We start from the raw sequence: 20654 nt of genomic DNA on the forward strand, positions 1-20654 counted from the left end.
GTTTGAGTATCTGCTGTGTGTGACGTACGCTGATTTCAGTCTACTGAGAATTTCTTACTATTTCTTATGCCTCCTTATTTCATGTGCTAGGGTCAATTGTTCTTTGTCCTTGCTTTTGAAGATGTAAGATAGTGTCCTGAATAGTTCAGGGAGTTTCAGCTAAGGCCTGCTGGGAGATGATGGTAGGTCAGACCATTGCAGCTGCTGAAACCATGGGACTGTTTTCTTAGTGGATCCTTCTTATGCTTCTTCTGTTCTATCTCAGCTGTGTCTGAACCTCTTTCTCCTTCTCCTGTTGTACAACATAATACTAGGACTGTGATATATATATAACACAAAGTATATAGTGTCTTTCTGTACTACGTGGATTTGCTGATTGCTTTTCTGTTTCTTGATGGCATTGCTGTGTTAAGAGTAGTTGTGAGTAGTGCAAGAGGAAATAGTAGGTGAAGGCAATGTCTGAACAGGCATCCTTAGTTACCTGGCTCTTGTGGCTTCTATCCCTCCCTGATCCTGACAGATGATGTGGTTTTATGTAATACAAGTAATTGAATTGGCTTAAATTACATGAAGTCTGATTCCGGAAACTTCTACCACTTGAAATTCTTCTTTCTTTTTCCTAACGTTAAGTCTAAGTTTTGTGGAGTATCTCCCAAATTAGCTGTGATTCCTGCTTGGAAAGAGGGGTGCAGGACAACTGATAGGAGCTTTAAAATCTGCAGGTTTTTCCAGTTCTGTGGTAGCTGATATATTTAATGTTCCAAGTGCTTTTTATTGGTGCTGTGAATCAGAAAGGATGAAACGCAAATATTTTTGAGGTAGTTTCACTTCTCTGTTAAAATGATGTTAAACTGGCAAAGACTTTTTTACACTTTACCTGAGTTAAAGTGGTATATTAAATTGGAGTATAACTTGTTAATATGCTAAACACCTTGATAAAGAAATACAATCAAACTTACTACTACAACTCATAAATAGCACAAGGCTATCATAGATCCCTGCTGAGATAAAAAAACAAAAAAACAAAACAAAACAACAAAAAAAAAAAAACGAAAACACAAAAAACCAAAAACAACTCTATAGTCTTTGAATTTAAAGCTCAAGAATATAGCTGTCTGCAAATCAGTTTTATCTGGTCTCCAGTGACTTGCCCTTATTCAACTACTTGCTCTAAATTACAGCCTTGCTTCATTAATTCTCTTCATTGTTTGTTGCTTTTTTCAAGCGTCCTCAACGTCTTCAAAATGTGGAATTACTGTGCCTCCCCCCATCTTCCATTCTGAGTCGCTTAGCAAGAAAACAAACACAACTATCATGTTCAGAGCGTTCTCTGCTTCAAGAAACAAGTGTTTTTTCTTTTATGCTTGTACAGGGCGTGAGGAAATATTCAATTGAGTAATAGCATGCCACTTGTTTACAGGACTGCAGATTGCTGGGTTTGTATACTAATAGAGAACGGGAAGAATAGGGAAAAGAACAAATAGTTCTGGGTTTGTCAGAACAGGCTTGTGTGCTATTTTTGGTATGGGTAGATGGTGCAAACAGGAGATAGAAGCAGCAGCTTCTCTGTGGCTAGGTATTCAGGCAGTAATAGCAATAACAAACCATCACTCTAATAGGTGTTTCTGGGGAGAAATTCTGATGTTAAAAAAAAAAAAAAAAAAAAAAAAAAAAAATTAGTTGCCTGGTAACTCTGCCTCAGTTACCAAAATCCTGATCTCCTTCCCCTGAATTTGCTCTTACCATCTCATAAGAATGTAACAAACGTGATTTACAGAGGCATGCTGCTGCGTTGTTGTTCTCATTCCAGGTTTTTAAATACATCGTTTTAGTGTAGCTGGATTTCCTAATTGAGCCTGCTGCTACAGCTTCTTAAAAAGAGTTCAGAGGAAACTTTGATTTTTCTGATTATTTGCTTCCCGTTTTTTAAATGGGAAACGTGCAAACATGTGCCAGCTTAACTCGGCTTCAGGCTCCATGCAGAAACAGCTTTGAATTTGTATTCTGGTTAGGGAAATGATGTCTGCACTCCTGAAGGCTTTACATCACCAGACAACCTGCAGCAGAACGAGACTAGGCACCCTAAGCCTGTGTGTTTTGCTGTTAATTGCTGCTATACCTGTCTCGGACTGGAGTACTTCTTCATTGCTTTCCAGCCGAGTGTCTTATCCATGCTGTTCCTGGCAGGATCTACTGTATGTGTTTCATTATTTCATGTGGCCACATCCTAATTTAAAGTTCATTGTCCATGACTGTGCTTGAAACAACTCTGCTATTTCTCCTTTGCAATAGCTAGCAGCAAATAATGATTTCTATCCCTTAGATTTTCTTTGTTTGCAGCTTTTGTCTTGCTTGTTACAGAACTCCAATCAATCTCATCTTGCAAGTTAGCCACTAGCGATACTTTAAAATCATCTCTCATCTGTTTCTACTTCCTTCTACTTCCAGGAGAGCTTTAAAGCATTCAGAGAAATACTTAAGCACCAATACCACTATTTCATCCTCCTAGACTTGCAGGTACCCTGACTGGTGTTCCAGCCAGACCACTTGATTCATGACCAAAAATGTCATGTCTGCCCATCTGTTCTGGCAGCCATTATGTGAACATCAGTACATACAACCATCTCTTCCAAAACCAGGACTTATAGAAATGTTCTGGCAGCTTTTTAAAGAAATGCTCAGCTCCTCCCAGGCGGTGCTTAAATCTAGGGTTAACTTATAAGTAAAGCTGAGAATAATGAGCATAGCTTCTGTCCAAATCAATTGAAATGACGCAGCAGATGTGTTTCTGAAAAATCCTTTTTCTCCAACAAATCAGAAACAGTGATACTTGTAATGTGTTATTTGTGATTAACAAAATGGTGTTGTGCATTTAAAATTTTTGAATAGGGGTGCTTTAAGCTGACTTCAGTGCTTTATTTGTATTTTGCCCATAAACAAAAGTGTACTTAGCACCTTCTTTTTGGCTCTATCAGATACCTTTGCATTTTTGAAAACGAAACATTTGGAGTTGGCATGTGTATGTTATGTTTTAAAAGCAGTGACTTAAATATGCTGTGTAATTATAAATACTAACTATGGAGCTGTATGTAGCATAGCAGTTTCTAATAGTAGCACTCTTGGCCGTTGGTATTTGAGTTTAGTTCTGTGTTTCATTGCTGGTGTCTGTTCTGTGTGTGTTCAGAGATGTCTGGAACACTTGTGTCTCTCTTAAGCTGATTCCTTTAGGTTTTTCTTCACACTGCTGTTTCAAGTGCAACAGATTTAAATTTCTCTTTTTTTTAATTTAAAGGAACTGAAAACCAATTGGTAGCATGTTATTTTTCAGGATGTGTTAACCTGCATATTTCATGCAAAAGATATGCATTTGCATTCTAATTAGAAACTATTAGATTGTACTACACTAAATTGTGTGTGACAGTAAACAAATCTATTGTATGTACAGAGCTGATCAGCATTCTGTTCTAGACATTGTGCATTTAAAAACAGAACAAAAAATCCATATTGCTCCTGTATCCCCAAATAAAAAACGGCATTGTGTTCCATGTCTATAAAATGGGTTTCAAAGGTAAGTATGCTACAGGATGTAAAAAGGTTGGGGGAGAGTAGAAGAGGTTGGAAATAATAAAGGATGATTGTACAGTGATTTAAGCAGACTATTTCTTTTGTGTTTGCAGTAGTATTATTGACTCCACGGAGTACAGCCAGCCTCCAGGCTTCAGTGGCAGTTCTCAGGTAAGGTAATACATGTGTCTGTGCACGAGGGGAAAGGAACAGTGGATGTGGAGACATCACAGCACAACACAGACCATCTCCAGGGTGCCAGTCAACTGGCCTCTTGCTTTAACTGGTTATGTGGTCAAACTGGAGCTGAAACTATAGCGGTAGGAATGACTGTGCGTAGCTGTGAATATTCACAGTGATGCAAGCTAAGAAAATAACTGACTTATTAGGTGTGTGACTTTATTCCCAAAGCTGACTCTTCCAGGGCAGAGAGGATATTTTCTGCTTTTCATCTCCCAAGTCAGCAGTGTTTTAGAAGAGAGGTAAATCTCTGACGCTCTGCATTGAATTACATTGCATTGGATCAAGTCTGACTTCTAAACCAAGAACATTCATTCTCCAAATATACAGTTGCCTTGTAATTTATCATTGTTAGTGCCTTACAAATTGTAGTAAGAATTCATATTGTAGAGGGCAAAAGGTTCAGCATACAGTGAGGCCATTTGGCAGGCAGCCTCCAAGCTTGGTCTGACTCACACAGCTTACCAAATGACAAACAGCACTGCTGTGGTCTTGCAGTTCAGAGTGGTTCATCTGGGCTACAAAGATGACACTGGTATCCAGCTCACTGAATCAGAGGGGTTTTGACTATAGAGGTGAGTTTTTATTTAGCTAGGCTGTTGTTTATGTGTTAACTTGTGTCTGAGGTGCTTTGTTGTGTGCTGCCACAGAGAAACTCAGGAACTGGCAAATTAACAGAAGCGCTGCTGGATTTTATTTGACTAAGTAACTGATATCAAGAAAAAGCACCTAAATTTTGAGCTTGAGTGCATATGCAGAATTCTGTTTGGAGCTGTATAACTTATTAGTAGTGAGGAGTTTTTTCAATCTGTGTAAAAAAAAGTTTGTTGTTCCTTCTGCTGCAGTCTGTGGGGTTTTTGCTTAAGCAAAATGTCACATTTCTACCTTACTGTAAAGGGCACATGAAATGTTCATGGGGATTTTATGTTTGGGACTGATATGGTATAGTGTTTGTTCCCTACTGACACTACTTGTCTCAGTACTTTAATTTTTCCTTTGAAATGGAAAAAAAAAAATACCATAGCTGTACTGCACAGAACAAACAACCTAGATTTTCTAGTCATTCAGTATGACAGTCGTATTTGTTTGAGATTATTTTTTGTCCTCAAATCCAATTTCTTTGTCCTTGACAGTGCAAGATCTATACTCTCTAGTGCAAATTTACTAATCAAACTTTAATGTATGTTTGGATGGAGAGTTGAGAGGGAACTCTTAAACACTTCATTCAAGTGTAGTCTCATTTCAATATGACTTCACAGTAAAAAGTTTTTCTGCAGTGAGGCTGTTTCTAAGAATTTAAATTCAGGTGTACACTTTAAATTGTCAGTCACGACAAAGATTGCAGATTTTTACAGCTGGCAGTGTGCAACTTAGCTAGAAAGGACAGCATAGCTTGCTTTCACAGTGCAATTACTTTTTGCATTGCTTGCAAACATGTTAAGGAAGAGTTTATGTGTCGCTGAGCCACAGGACAATTTTCTTGCAGAGGCTGAGCTTCAGAAGAAAGCAGTGGACAAGTTGCATAGGCGCTAGGGAGTTCTGCAGGTAGTATTTAGTTGCAGTACCTGGCTTTTCTGCTGAAAATGAGGAGCTTGTGTGCAGCTGTGAAGGTTTTCCATGGTTGTTTGAGAGGACTCTTTAGGGTGCCTACTGGACTTCAGACAGAAGAATCACACTTGATAAGGGTAACCCTTACTTACCATTCTCAACTGGAACAACACTAATAGCTTTCTCAGTTTTTAATATAGCGAGCAGTTGAATAGAAAACACTGGATGTGTTTTCACTCCTTTTCACTCCTTCACTGCCTTATTTTTTCCACTCTTGTTTCCTAGCATTGCTTAACAACTAGCCATCAAGCAGTCTTCTCTGCTTAGAAGATCAATAAATGTTTTTATATAAAAGCCTGAGCAGCTTTAAACCTCTTGCTGCAGAGTCTCAGCTCAAGATGCAGTCCGATTCCCAGCACAGCTGGGTCACCAGGTGCCAGTCTGAGACTGCTCCGAGGGAATTTTCCTCTGCTGATGTATTACCCAGCAGGCAAGCTACTTCAAAACACTGATGCTTACCTCCGCATGGACTGGACACATCCAGCAGATCACAGATGAGCATGGCTAATATTCACTCATCATGTCATAAGCTTGTTTGTCTTAACGAGACTGGAGTGATTGTTCCTTGGTTCTTGAGTCATCTTGAGCCCTTATCACGTCTGATGTGTGAGGAGAGGCTGGAGCCCGTGCGAGCAGGGGTGCAAAATTAGGGGAGCGATTCTGTAAAGCGTTCTGTTACATCTCTCTTAAAGCTGTTATGCTTTAGAAAATTATATTCAAAAGGTGTTGAGGTAGGAGTGCTTTCCAGCACTGGAAATGTGTTTTGAGATTGGAGCTGCTTTCAAGATGAAATGAGCTGTCGAGCCATGAGTCACGATGTCAGCACATAGCCAGGGGCCTCGCACGGGAAGTGGCATCTGGAAGTTTCATTGCTTGGGGTATGTTTCTTCCCTTGAGCCTTAGGTTACTGTTTGTACAGTTATAAGCAGAATCTCAAAGTAGGCTCTAAACTTTGTTTATTCTTGTTGGCTTCTTGATGGTTGTAATGAGAGCAGCCCCATTCTGCCTCGTGATTTGAGGGGCAATTGAACCAGTGTTCTTTGTGGCACATGCTGAATGAGTTTTGTTAGTGCTTGAGAGGCTGTACCCCTTGTGTGTTCAAGGGTATTGTGCCATAAGAAATCTTGGCTGCAGAGCTGTTGGTTCTTTTTAAGTTCTCCCATTGTCTCTGAGTGATGTGTGAGACTTTTGAAACACAAACAAAAGCAAGATGCTCTTCATCCCTGTGCAGTAGAGGAATTCGTTCCTTTCACTAGTGATTGAAACAAGAAGTACTTTGTTTTCTATTTGCTTTCAAAGGGAGAGCTTGCTTATGTAGTTTCAGTTCTCCCTCTTAGCACTGATGCTTGTGTAGGTTGGGAAGTGGTGGTTTTTTGTGTTTCATGGACTTCTTTTCAATTAACCTTTGAACTTAGTCTCTTAGTGTATTCCTGCTTCTTTCTTCCTTTGTTTACTTTTATAGGTACTGAGTTACTTCAAACGAAATAATTCACTAACTAACTCCTTAAAATAAAAAGCCCCTGCTCTTTATCAGTGGTTTGCTAGGGATCTAGGAAGTAATTCTTGTACAGACCATTTGATTTGGGAAGCTGAAAGGCTGTATGTTGGGCCTCTGTCTATGTGCACAAATGCAATATGTGGCTCCACATGGGTTGCTGTCATCTGTCCTGTGTGTGTGAAGTTAAACTTGCAGAGCTTCAGAAAACCCCTATCTAAAAGGAGCTGCTCTTGCTTCTCAGGTTAGAAGTGCAGTGCGAGACACTGGTTGTGACTTGATAGTAACAAGATATTCTTCATTGTTATTGTAAAATTCTGACTCACCAGATACAGTGGATAAATTGTATTTCAGTTTCTTGGAATCTATTGAAATAGACCTCGGGCCTGGCTTTTCCTCTCTCAAGAAACATGTTCTCTTCTCCATTCAGGCCAAAAAGCAGCCATGGTATAACAGCACGCTAGCCTCGCGACGGAAGCGGCTCACAGCTCACTTTGAGGACCTAGAGCAGTGCTATTTTTCCACAAGGATGACACGTGTCTCAGGTGAGTTCCTCCTGCTTGGTGTTCAACTTCCAGCATCATTTACTTTTCACAGTCCCACTCTTCAGGAAAGCTTCACTTTTAAGAGAGAAGCCTTGAGAAGCCTTTGCTTTTTCCCTGCCTGGGTGTGTTGCTGTACATATGCAGGTATTACTTCAAGTCATCCTGTGTAGACTTTTCTTGACCAATTTTTGAGGTTTTTAAGCTATACAATGTAATACAGTTGTTTCAGAGGGGCGCGCATGTTGCTCTGTAATGCTGTACTGTGAAGGTTGTAACCACTAAATAATTTTTCACTAATTTTTGTTCTGAAGGTGCAGACATTTGAAAGCAGTGGCTAGGTAGTCTTTCTTCTAGATGTGGAATAAGTAGAGTCATTAAAACACTTATCGAAATACTTGAGAGGTGAAAACAAATTGATAAATATTCCCATACTTAATGTGCGGTACAATACTTGGAGATCCAGATTGTGAGTCTTAGTTAACAAATGGCTTGAAGTATAGAAGCTGAGTGTGCAGCAATGTCATTATCCCATGGGGCACACCTTAGATTTAAGACTTGTTTTGTAGAATTAGAAGCTGTTTTCACAGTTGCCTAGATTGCCTCATTCATAATTGAGTATCAGTGTGACAGCAGGCTAGAGTAATTGTTACATGGTGGATGGATGGTTCTTAATTATATAACAATATTCTCTTTGGAAGTGAACAGGTCAAATAAATGCCTCTTAAGGGAGAGGAAGGTCGCTCTCTGGCTCCCCTGGGGAAGAAGCAAGCTTTTGGGAAAAAAGTTTTGTGCAATGGGCTGTGTCAGGCAAGAGATGTGCAGCACCAAGCGAGCAGCAGCTTATGCAAAGAGGAAGAGGCTACAGTGAAGAGCAGGGAGCTACTGGGGGTTGAGAAAGCGCCTCAGAAGCACAAAAATAATGCAGGCAGAGGCTGCTGCAGCAGAGCATCTTTACTTATAGACTTGGAAGGCAAGGACCAACCTGTCAGGACATGAATCAGCAAGCAAGCTGGGGCACAGATCCCTGCTCCGTGAATACTCTGTTAATTTAGTTTGAGGTTTGGCCGCTTAAAAACTATCAAGCTTTAAAAAAATTGTTATTAATAAACAAAAAAACCATGGTCTTTTCATGTTCGGAGGCTGCCAAGTGTTTTAGGAGAACTCACTCGCAGGTGGAAGATTGGCGCATGTCTGTGTCAGAGCAGTGGCTGACTCAGATCCCATCGTGTCCAGCAACACAGTTCTAACAAATTGTGGCACGATGGGCTTCAGCAGCTGGAAGATGGGAGGAAGGCAGTTGTGTATGGCCAGCCAGGCTCCTGCGAGGAGCTCTCAATGTTCTGCAGGCTGCAGTACTTCACAGATCATGCAGAGATGCTTCCGTGCGTGTTATCTTGGTGATACGGAGCTGTTTTTGTTAAAATAACACGTTTATTAACTAAGAATTACAAATTGGACTTTTCCCAGCATTCCCTTGTTGAAGACATCTTTCTTCATAATTGGAACTATAAATATGAATGCGGAGAAGCTGTTCTGTTTATGTGTGTGTCAGCTGCACCAAAAGTGGAGGATTTGCTACTGCAGTTTTTGCCCTAAATAAGGGATAACCTGTAATGCTTAATTAGATTTTCTTCTCTTCAAAGTCATTCCTGATTTTTGACACATTTTAAATAGGATTTAATACGGGTACAAAGGTTTTTGCAAGAGATGCCTGAAAATCTTCTAGTAAGGAGCGGAGCAGTAATACAGCTGGAATTATGAAATGGCCTCACACTTTGACGAGGAAAATGTCTTGAGAAATAACATTCCGTTTTGCAGGCTTAGATGCAGAATAAATTACAGGAGGATTGTGTGCTTGATCTCTAAATGAGGGAAATGGAAGAGCAGCAGCTATTTGCTCCTATTAAAGTGTCAAAGGAGGAATCAGTCTTTGAAAAGTACTTACAGATGTTTACGTACTGCTTCTCGAACTGTTTTCTGTAGTGGTCAGGTGCTGAAGGTTTAATTTAAAGCAGTGCTTTGTTCATTTAGATCTGTCTGACGTGGGTAATGTACCTGTGGCTGTACCCTGTAACATGCTTATTACTGAACTTCACTATTTCTTTATGCAATCAAACATTAAACAGCTTGCAGGGGACGCTTCAAAATGCCATACGGTTACAAAGCAAGATCACTTCTGATGGCAAGAAATTACCAAAGTGCAGAAATTTTAGAAATAACTGTTGCAACTTTTCTCCTTTTTTCACCCCAGTGTTTCCAAAGACTTCCAGTAAGTTGAGATTTATCACTTTCTTATGCATTTGATAAGAGAAGCTTAACTATAGCATAATTTAGTGACCTCGGCTGCACAGGCAAGTGATGTGTACCTTTCTGCTGCTGCAGTGGATGCTGTGGTTTAATAAAAGGCAAAATATTCAGCAGTGTGACTTGCATACTGGACTACCTATAATCCAAAGTGTTGTGTGTTAGAGCTGTTGCTGCTCCCTGAGCTCGTTCTTTTCCATGGTATTGGAGCAGAAAGACAAAGCAAGTAAGACGGGGGAATTGCTGCAAATTCTGGGGGTTGTTACGCAGCCTGAGGGCTCTGTCTGATGTTTGACTGCAGTTGCTTGATCATATTAGGAAAGCTGGCTTGTCCATGAGACATGGCTGTAAGTTAGGAATTCTTCCTTATATAGGAAATTCTAAATTTTGAAATGGTTGAAATAAAATTCCATTTGTACTGAAGAAAGTTAAGACTTGTGAGGTTTCGGGGAATAATTTTTAGCCATCTATACTGCAATTTAGTTTTAACGTTTGTAGTGAACTGTTCCATTTTCCACAGAATATTCATCATTATTATTCACGCTGGCTCAATTTCATCTTGTCTGCTGAAGGTCATAATTTCACAAAACTTACAGCACATGGAGTCTTCTGGTTTCATGCTTGTCTCCTTTCTCTAGCCGTGAAACAGCTCTCCCTTAGCTCTGTTGCTTTTGGAGTAACAAGAGAAATACTTCTTGCTACAAGTATTTTGAATGTAATTGACACCAAATGTAGGCATATTGTACCTGAAGTACAGTTCTGGGGAAAAGGAATATGTTTTCACTTCCATAGAATGTTAGACATTCTATACCATGCATTTTGATGTGCTTAAGGCTTTTCTGTTAATAATCCTTACGGCCCATAGGCTTTGTATGTGACTAAAATAAGTGAGCTCATCTATCAGTAAAGCATATTTATGATCTCTAGGCAGATGCTCAATGCAGTAGGTTCATTGGAAGGACTGAATTTGTGCTCTGAAAATGCTGCTGCCTTGAGGGAATGCCAAAAAGACAAAAGAGAGAACCTATTTTTGACCGAGAATCCTCCCCAGATAACAAGCAGAGGTGTTATCACATGAAGACATGCATCATGTTTGCCGTTGTTTATTTACTTCCTTATTCATTTTTCACCCTCTGCAACTCTCCTACCTCTCCCTAGATGACAGCAGAACCACAAGCCAGCTGGATGAATTTCAGGAGTGTCTGTCCAAGTTCACACGCTACAATTCTGTCCGACCCCTGGCAACGCTGTCCTACGCTAGTGACCTCTACAATGGCTCCAGCATAGTCTCCAGGTGAGAAATATGGTGGCTCTAGCAGTGCATTTCATGGTGATACAGGCTGCTGAGGCAGAGTTAATCACTTGTTTAATACGGTGTGTAAATGCTTTGGCTTCACCAAAATAGTTCTGTGATGAGTGTGTGGTTGTCATTGATCTGTGAAAGCGCTTGAGTATTCAGTAGTACCTTTTCTTCCAGTTGATATAGATCAAAACCAACTGCAGAATCTTTGAGAAGCCCTTGTGGTAAGACATGAAGGCTGCTGTAGGCTCGGTCCCCTTCATGGTACAGTTGCATTAAAAAATAATGGAGATCTAGCATTTTAAGCCATTTTTCCTGATGTTGGTAACTTTAGGAATCTGTGGTGTTATTAAATCTTGTTTGTGGAGCCAGTCGTAATGGCGAATATTAAATAGCTGAGTTGTTTGTGACTGTGATTGCTTGACCTCTGCTAAGCATTGGAAGCTCTTTTTGCTGTGCTTAAACTAGTGAGGGGGTGGTTATGGTAACGTCAACACAATAATTCCTTTCGTGCCAACAACAACTCTGCACCCTTTGCCGTATGGGAGGCTCATGTCTTCTGTACCAATAAGGTCTGAGCCTGCAATGGACCTGTTTGGACATAAAAGCTGGTGAAATGTCTTTCAAGAGAATCAGTTTCTTCGAGTTTCATCTCATGAACCAGCTCCCTTAGGGATCAAGCCTGAGAAAGCACACAGAATAGGGAGAAGCTGGGACCTGCCAGCAGGCCGTACTTTAAACTGACTTCAGCAGCTGTGGAAGCATTCCCTGGGGGATTTAATTAGTCTGTGGTATCTTGGTTAGAGCTGTTGGTGGTGTTGGAAAAGATGATGCAACATGTTAATTGGGATTTTTTTTTTTCTGTATGGCATACAGAATGCAATACCTTCACAAATTTTAAATGCAGTTGTGGAAGTAGTATCATCATTTATAGTTAGGGAGTGTGAGTTCCAGAGGCCATACCGGGGGTCTTGAAAGAAATTCTACAATGGCATGATGAATTGAAGTTGGACTATGAGCCTTGGTCTAATGCTGTGTGACAGAGCCATCCAGCCAGTGACAGAACAGCTTAGGTATTTCTTGAAAGGCTACAAGAAATGTTCTGTGAAGGAATCAAGGCATGTGTAGTGTAAAATACATATTTTTTTAAAGCAGCACTGATCCCTTAACTACTGCAATATGTAGCAAGAATGTATAATGTCTGACTTAGTCACAGAGGTCAGAACACAATAATCACTGATCTGACGTGTATTTAACCTGCACTGATTGGGTTCATGCTAGCTGCAATGAAATGCAGATGGGAATCTCACTGCAACACAGACAAACTTCCTCAGCTACCAACTTGAGCGTGGATTGGATTTTTCTCCTTTGCCCTTTCTTCTCCTTGACATTCTGCAAGAACAGCATTTTTGTGGTATTTGGTTAGAAAATACTGGAAGGGCAGTAAATCTCACTCCGGTTTTGAAGGTATTATAATTCTTGGGTGAAATATACTTTTGAATAGTACTTCACTGCTGTTAAAAATGAAGATAGTGTGGGTCCTCCGTCTGAGCTAATGATAGAATCTGTACTTACCTAATTTCCAACACATTTAACCCCCCCAAAAGTATGGCTTCCACCTTCATGTTTCTCCCTTGCTTGTGCCATTTTTAATCAAAGCATTTAAGAAATGTTTAGGGGTTTCAGTGTGTGGGCTGAGTTAAGACAGTTTGTGTTTGAGTATGTCCTTAAGTGCCTTGGTAAAGCAATGCTGCCAAATGTGCTGCCACTGCAACTCCAGTTGGCTTCTGGCTCTCTAAACAATTCCTTCAAAGTTTGAACTGGTTAATCAAGAGTTTATATGTAATATCTGCTGGCCAACGTGTTCAGTCTTTCACCATTGTTCTTTAGCCAAATTAGTAGTCTCAGGTTTAGAGACTCTTAAACTATTAACTGAGCTAATGTGAACCAAAACTAATCTGTCTAGGGGAGAACATATGATGATAGAAGCTTGTAAGTAGTCATGATTGGGCCAAATTAATTAGCAGGGTGCTATAAGAGGGTTTCTTACTGAGTGAAATGCTGTGCGAAGTTTTACTGTTTATCTGGACCTCTGTTGTACTGATTCCCAAACTTACTTCTGGATGTGCTGCTGGAAGCATCTATGAAATAAAGGACAAAAGGAGAAGTCTTGCTGTTTAGCTGCTGTTGACACAAATGCATTTAAATAAAAAGCAAATATGACTTATTAGTAAGTAATCCTCATCAATTCACTCCCCTTCCCCCCCCCAAACAAGCAAACAAGAAACCCAACAACCAAAAAGTGGAGAAACAACCAAAAAGCAACCCGATGGTGCTTTTAAGGGATATGTCAAATATATTTAGAAGTGGAACATGAGACTGACCTGAAGTTCAGTTCTCTTGTGTGCAGTTTAGCTAATAGTTTTTTTAATAAAATGACGGTATGAACCAGCAGAATACAAAGGTGTCTGGTTTGCATTGCTTTAATCCCATAGCAGTTCATATGCTGGACTTGGAGATCTCTGCTCTCTTTAACAGAGAGGTGTTAAGATATATTAGCTCTGCGTGCAAAGGACGTTAATGGAAACATGTTCCTTATCAGCAACGTTTGTTTGTTTAGAAGGGAAATAAAACCGGATTTATGGGAATGGGATGAAAAGTGTAATTAAAGGCTGTATATAAGCCGACTGAAAACCCCCAAAGCTGAGCAGCAGTCTCCTGAGCCACTTGCCACAAGCATATTTATGAATGCCTGGGCTTCTTGAGGGCTAGTGAAAGCTCATAAACAACCCTGGGCACGTTGTGTTACCTAGAAGTGTTTTGGTGAAGCATGAAGCTGTTGCTGCTTTCCAGAGCAGGGCTTGTCGTGTCCTCTGATGCAGCTTTCCCCAGCTCTGAGTGTACCCTGGGAACTCTTCCTCCTGGCTCTGCAGTCCTGCTGTCCATGGGCAGCATCCACACGGTGGCAGCCGCCGGTTGCGGTGCTGGGAGCTGGGCAGGGGCTGTGCTCCCTCTGCTGCATCGTCCATCACGCATTAACACTGATTTAATAAGATGCACGCAGCCAGATGGTGAGCCCAGCCTGGGTGATCTTCCTCACTTTGCTTAGAAACGGTGCTTGTGCATGAAAGCTACAACACGTTGTCCTTTTTTCCCCTATTTGCTTTGAGAAAAATCTGAACAAAGGATATGGAGTGAAAATATGTGGAAGGATTTGCACTGACCGGTTGTTCAGTTTCACTTCATCGTTAGGGGCACTTCCAACGGGCCTGCTTTGCAATCGGAGCATACGTGTAGCTCAGCATGCTAAATGTATTTTTATACACTCAGTTCTCCGAGGACAAACTATTTACATGGCTTTCACGAGTGTATTAAGTTTTGCTAGAATTGGGCCAAGGAATAAATTTTCCGTTCATTATGCCACCAGACAGAGCAGTCGTCAGAGCTTAACTTTTCTTCTCTCCACTTACTGAGGCAGTAAATAGTGGAAAGCTTTCTTTTAAAGATGAGACTGTAAACTGCAGCGTTAGCATTACAATGATTTATGTAGAAAATTGCTTTAGCGCTGTCAGAGGCCTTCAGAGTATAATGTGGCAGTCTTTCATGTTTGAAGAAACTGAACAGAAAACTACAAGAAAGACTGCAGCGGGATGCCTGCCCGAGGTTGGGTTATCAGCACACAGCTGCTTCCTGCTTGGAGTCCTCAGGTCGGGTGCAGACATGGGCATTTCTGCCTCAGAAGCCCTCAGGATTTTTGGGCAAATGCTGTGTGGGTTTTTCTAATCGGCTCACACTGCAAATTCTTCTGGTTTAGTTTTACCACTCCTCTGAAAGGTCTCGAAATGACGTCTGAGGAGGTTTGGATAGACAGAGCTCTGTTTGCCCAGTGATTTAGTGATTTACTTCATTAGAAAATAATAATAAAATAGGTATTTTTTGGCTGCTGATACCTTGCTAATCAAATTAGGGATTTACCTTTTGGAGTCCACTGTTCATTTTTTGGATTTATTTCTTTTATCACTTTTTATTCTCTTGCCTCTAAGCCATGCACAGGATGTGAAGAGGCATTCCTTGCACTCGCACACATACAATTAAGCCACTGTTTCACAGTTGTGCTTTTGAGTTAAGCCTTTCAGTAACATGACCTGTAATTCTTTCCTCAAAAGTGAGACTAAAAGAAAAAAAGTCCATTAGGAGCATGTTTTCTATCGATTCACTGGACCATTTTATTTTTCTGCCCCCCTTTTTCCTTTGGCCTACGATTGCTTTTCATATATATTGAGTTCTGTACTTAATAAGATGCCTTTTTGTTCTATCTAACACAAATCTTTTTTTTTTTTTTTTTTTTTTTTTTATTGTCTTACATCCCCTACTTTTTAATGCACTGGGCTGGCAGGGGTTAGATGAGCCATTTTATTAAGCTGGTGACCGGTGATGCTTCTGTGTTGGTGGTAAAGATGAATGAAAGAAATGTGTGAGTGGGTTTATCCTTCACAGGATTATGTTTCAGAGTGCAATGGATGCTGCTGCTTGAGAAGGTGAGAAATGAGGAGGGCTGAGTTTTTCTTATGGCCTTTTCTTCAAGCGATCATTTTTGAAATAGACCCTTATTTAAAGGTGGCAGTTCTAAACTGTGGATGGATCTGTCTTCCTTGGATTGTTCTCCATAACTGGATAGAGGAGAAATGGTTGGGTAAAGTGACTTTAACTGCAGAATAGCTGAGGATGCTTGAAGTGGAAAGCCCTGAACCTCTTTGAAGTTTGTGCTTCTCCTCTGGCTCTGTTACCTTGATTCACATGAGGTTTTGGCCTACACACCAGAGGTTGTCTGGGGCTGAAATGGAATTTTGTTTACTTAGAGCTGGGCAAAATACTGAACCTTTCCATTACTTTTTCTCTTGAGCGCAGAACTAATGCATTTCTTAGTACATAATTGTGGTCTGGATCCCTGGAGCAGAAGCTCACTATGATGTGTAACCAGCAGAAGGGTTATACAGATGTCAGTGTGCAGCTTTGACTTTGAGGCCATCTCAGCTCCATGCTGTAACCCTCCCATTCCTGAGGACAGAGCAGCAATACCAAAAGGAAAACCTCTCCAGCCCTAGCCAGAAATGCAAACCTTCTGGTGGCTGTGTTGCCATTGCAGCAATATATATTCTTGCATCTACATGTGAATTTGCTTTTTGGGATAACATTTACTTAATTTGGAATTGGGAAGTTAATGAATGAAAGTTTCATAGCCACCAGTGGGACCTTATTTTTTCTCTGGTAATTTCATACTATCTGATAGTAAAAAGATCTTCTTCCCATTAAGCTTTTAGTTCTTCAAAGCTGCCTACCATTGCAAGTAATTAGATGAGTTTTGTAATTCAAATCAAATTTTATGAATTTTTATAAATAGTCTGTAAAAAGTATTGAAGAGTCCTTGATCAATTTGGGAATCAGCTTTTAAGCCAAATGTATTAAACAGAACTTTTGCTCTTCATGATTTTTTTTTTTAATAATTTGGAAAAATTTCATGCAGCTGATGAGAGCAATTCCTGGAAAATTTAGTGTAGTGTTCCCTGGCTGCAGCACAGGGCAGCAAGCATCAGAGCAGGCTTCTTCCTTCCTTGGAAGCCCCAGATAAGAGCTGACCCTGCTTTGGGTGGGGTTTTGGGCTGAAGACCTCCCAAGGTCCCTTCCAACCAGAATTACTTTCTGTTCTATCACTAGGTAAAGCAGCTTGGAGCTGAATGCCATTTAATGAAGTTTTCAGATCCCTCTGTTTCCAGGTCTGTGTTCTGTACACTTAGGCCGAATGCACGCAGTCAGCTTGTTTTTAAACTTCAGGTTCTGCTTCCAGCTTCCTGCTGAGCATCTTTCTCTGGCCTTATGGTTCAAGAAGAAGCAATGTCCTCATGTGGCTTTTCCACCGTGCAAACCGAAATTCACTTCCTACTTATTTAGGTGTCAATTTAAACATGAGCATTTACCCTAATGAGGCTGGACTTTCAAAGCATAATTTTGTAGAACTTCAGGAATTGAAAATGAATGCAGTAGTGTCAAGAATGTCTTCTGAGACAAATATGTGGGAGGGGTAGCCAGGAGTGTGTGGAAGTCATGTTGCATCCCTGTGTTCCTGTGTTCACCCTTCCTTTATTGATCAGGACGAAAGGTTTTCCTGTGGTGCTTCTGCTTCTCCTCCTATTCACATAAATGCCATCATTAGCCTGTAGCGTGGTGCTTTGACCTCAGACGTGGGACTTACAAACCACAAAAGCTGTGGTTTCACAGCACCTTATCTGCAGAACTCAAATGAGGACAGCGTTGGCAAAAGGCGGTTCCATGAGCTTGCCTCCCCCATTCCCAATTTTATAGCTTTCTTTAATTTCTGAGTTTTGATGCAGTGAGTTTCATAGCTGACTGCTTGAGGAAACAAAGCCTGTCATTAACAGAGCATGAATTTCAGCAGTTTATTAGTGGTCTCTTTAATTTTCTAGCTGGATTTGTTGGAAATGCCTCGCTTTGGTAGTAGGTCATTATCTGAAAAGAATTAGTGTGCCTTTGGATTTTTTTTGTTTTTCTTCCTTGCTTGCTTAGGGGGGAGTGAGGTTGTTAAATGATGGGCTGGCATGCGGAGCAGTGTGGGCTTGAATAGTTCTGAGGGAGAAAAGAGAGAAGCAAAAAAGAAAAGCCCCCAGCAGCTCAGCTTGGAGAAGAGGTAGGAGCTAATGGTTATTAATGTTGGCTGCGCTGATAACTACAAAGCAAGACAGAGATGCTTTGGATCCATATGCTGCCTAGATGTTTTGTGGAATAAATTATGAAGCGACACTGATGTTTGTGTGGTTACAGGGCTCTATATGAGCGTGTGTAAATGTTGATGTAAATGACGGTGGGAGTGAGGTCAGGTTTCTCTCTACAAAACTGAAACAAGGAAGATCGCTCGGAACCTTTCCCTGAAGAAATAGCATGCAAAATACTGACCAAAAAAAGATTCGGAATGCTATCAAAGCAATTCCCTGAAACAGACTTGGCAGGTGAACTGAAAATGTTTCAAATGGCGTTTTAACCTCGTTCCATCATCGCCAGGCAGCAGGGCCATCAGAATTAATTGTCCCAGCCTGTTCTTTGGCTCCTCGACACGGCTCATCTGCGGTGTGTGGACACGATATTTATGAAGACTGGTGCCCTGCCTCGTGCTGCCTGTTGGATTCAGCCGAGGTGTCTGAAGAGGTTACTGTCTCCAGCTGTCCCTACTGATACTCTGCTGCAGGGAGTCTGGCAGAAGAGCTAATGGAGTCTGATGAATTCGGAGGCTCTGGCTAATAGTTTGGCAGACTGCGTGCCTGGTATGGGCTGGGCGCCGATTTGATCTGAGCTCCTCATCGGGGAAATGGGGGATCTGGCGATGTGGTCAGCTGGAGGCAGTAATGCCTTTGGCGTGATGGAGAAAATGGGGAATTGGAGCCTGTGGATGGGCTGCGTTGATTACAGTCCTGGTACTGATGGATGCTTCCTGTGCTGAGCTCTTTTCGGATGCAGTTGTTGATCTGTTGCAGCTGTGATGCTCTGTTTTGAAGAAACAAAATTTTGTTGGCACGGTAATAAATGTGGTGGTTTGAAAGGAAGCTTGCAAGCTTTTGATGGCCCTATATTTAGAGGGAATTTCAATCACTATCAGAAGTTTATTCCTAATTCATGGCATCATCCTGATAGAATGTGCAGACAGCCTTCCAACTGGCCTGAGTTAGCCACGGGGTGGGGTAAGGCTTCCTCCTTCAAGCCTGCTCCATCATACACAGCTCAGGAGGAGGCTGCGAGCTTCCTTCTGAAAACATTTCCCAAGCTTGAAAAGAGAATGGTGAGTATGTGTGGAGACCTAAAACCTCTTCTGCCGTGATGCTTTGGAATGCTGAGCCTGTGCAGTGCTACCACTGGAGCTGTCAATAAACTCTTGTGTACCAGCAAACCTGGCAAAAATTGAGGATCCTGTTTTTCTAATACGGATAGGCCACCTGAAATATTGCAGCAGGCAGTCTGATACTTGGCTTCAGTTTTAAACAGTCATTAGAAACGCTCTGTATTTAAGCTGCATTAGAAACGTTCTGTAATACTTCAGCTGTGTGTATTTAAGTGTTGGTGATTTTTAGTTAACGTTTGCCCTAGCCTAGCTTATTTAAAAATGGTGGCTTTGGAAAAACTGAATTTAATCCTCATTGACTTGCATGGTAGTTGTTTGCAGTTGCTTTGGATCATTGTACTTCTGTGTATCTGGCATAAAAACCCTGGGACTGTCGTCATCTCTTCAGCATGCAGAAGAGCATCGCTAGCACTAAAGTGGCTTTTTATCAGTACGCTTTATGTTCAGTTGCTTGCAAAATTCAGTAGTTCCCTATAGGTTTTTCTCATCATTAGTGTTAATTAAGCTAGGTTCCCCTGAATACATGTATGAACAGAAGTTATTTAGTAGAATAGTGTGTCCCTAGCTACATGGTCTTACTGACAAAGTTAGAAGAGATTTTTAGGTTGTATTTAGAGGATATTATGTTCAAGGTTGCTTCCCCTCAAAACAGAGGGGATCTTGATTTTGAAAGTTAAGCTGCTGTAGGAGGCACTGTCTCATAGAGTAACATATTCTCCTGTTGAGTTTTAAAAAGGAATAATTCTATTTTATCTAGCGATAAGAAGGCATGAAAGTAGCTTTGTTGGTTTTGATTTTGGAACCGAGATGGAACTAAACCTACCAAACCTCCTCAATTTCAATTCAGAATGAATTGAGAGTATTACTAAGTGGCATCTATTAGAACTGATGGCATTTCATTACACATAAAAGGATTTTTGTATGCATGAAATGGGCCCAAAACTAGCTCTAATGACATTACTTAGTCAACTTGGTACCTTTATATACCTTTCTCTGAAACAGAGCAGAATAAAACTCCAGACTAATGTGGCTGTGAGAAGGATACTGAGTGTGACTGCAGCATGGTTGGTGCTATAATGTCTTCATAAGAGCCCAGAGCTGAGGACTCACCTTCTCTGGGCAGTGCAGACTTCAGTAAACAGTGATGTCCTTCCCTGTTTGTTCCCTAGCTGATGGAAACTGTTACGGGGAAAAGTAGATAATCAACAGATGAAGAGCTGGCACTCCACTGCCTTGTTTCTGTGTTGCAAATAGACTCCTAAGCAGAGCTCTACTTGAAAACAATTGAAATGTGGAGGAGCAGTTGCAGATGAGGCTACCTGAGATGTGTTCTAACATCTGTGTCCAGCATATCCCAAAAAGCTCCAAGAAATGGGATCAAACCCAAAACCCTGTGCTTTTGATGGGAAAATGTGCTGTTACCAACAGCTCAATAGTCTGGGTTTTTGGTCAAGATCATCCCTTCTCATACTCCTACAGTGGTGAGGAGAGATGTCATTGTAACAGGACTGCTGAACCCTGATGGTAGTGATCTTAAGGCAACAGTGGGCTTCTGGGTCTGCTGCTTTGCCCCTCACTGGAGGTGCATGTGAAGAAATTGTCTCTCAACTCTAGCAAGTCCAGCAGAGATGGACCTGAAGCCTTGCTGTGTCCTCTATCTATGGCCTTGCTTCAGATCCAGATCTACCTTAT

At 41.1% G+C, this 20654-nt stretch overlaps 1 protein-coding gene across 1 annotated transcript in view; it reads left to right on the top strand.

The window, feature by feature from the left end:
* Window positions 1-20654, top strand: part of COP1 (COP1 E3 ubiquitin ligase) — a gene marked incomplete at both ends in the record, with an annotated part of 126374 nt that overhangs the window by 27598 nt on the left and 78122 nt on the right. The window contains 3 exons of the mRNA XM_079535863.1: window positions 3678-3735; window positions 7338-7452; window positions 10915-11050. Of these exons, the coding sequence (XP_079391989.1) occupies window positions 3678-3735; window positions 7338-7452; window positions 10915-11050 (309 nt within the window). The remainder of the gene's footprint in view (window positions 1-3677; window positions 3736-7337; window positions 7453-10914; window positions 11051-20654) is intronic.

This window comes from Tetrao urogallus, assembly GCF_951394365.1.
Source record: "Tetrao urogallus genome assembly, chromosome: 5".
Lineage (NCBI taxonomy): Eukaryota > Metazoa > Chordata > Aves > Galliformes > Phasianidae > Tetrao > Tetrao urogallus.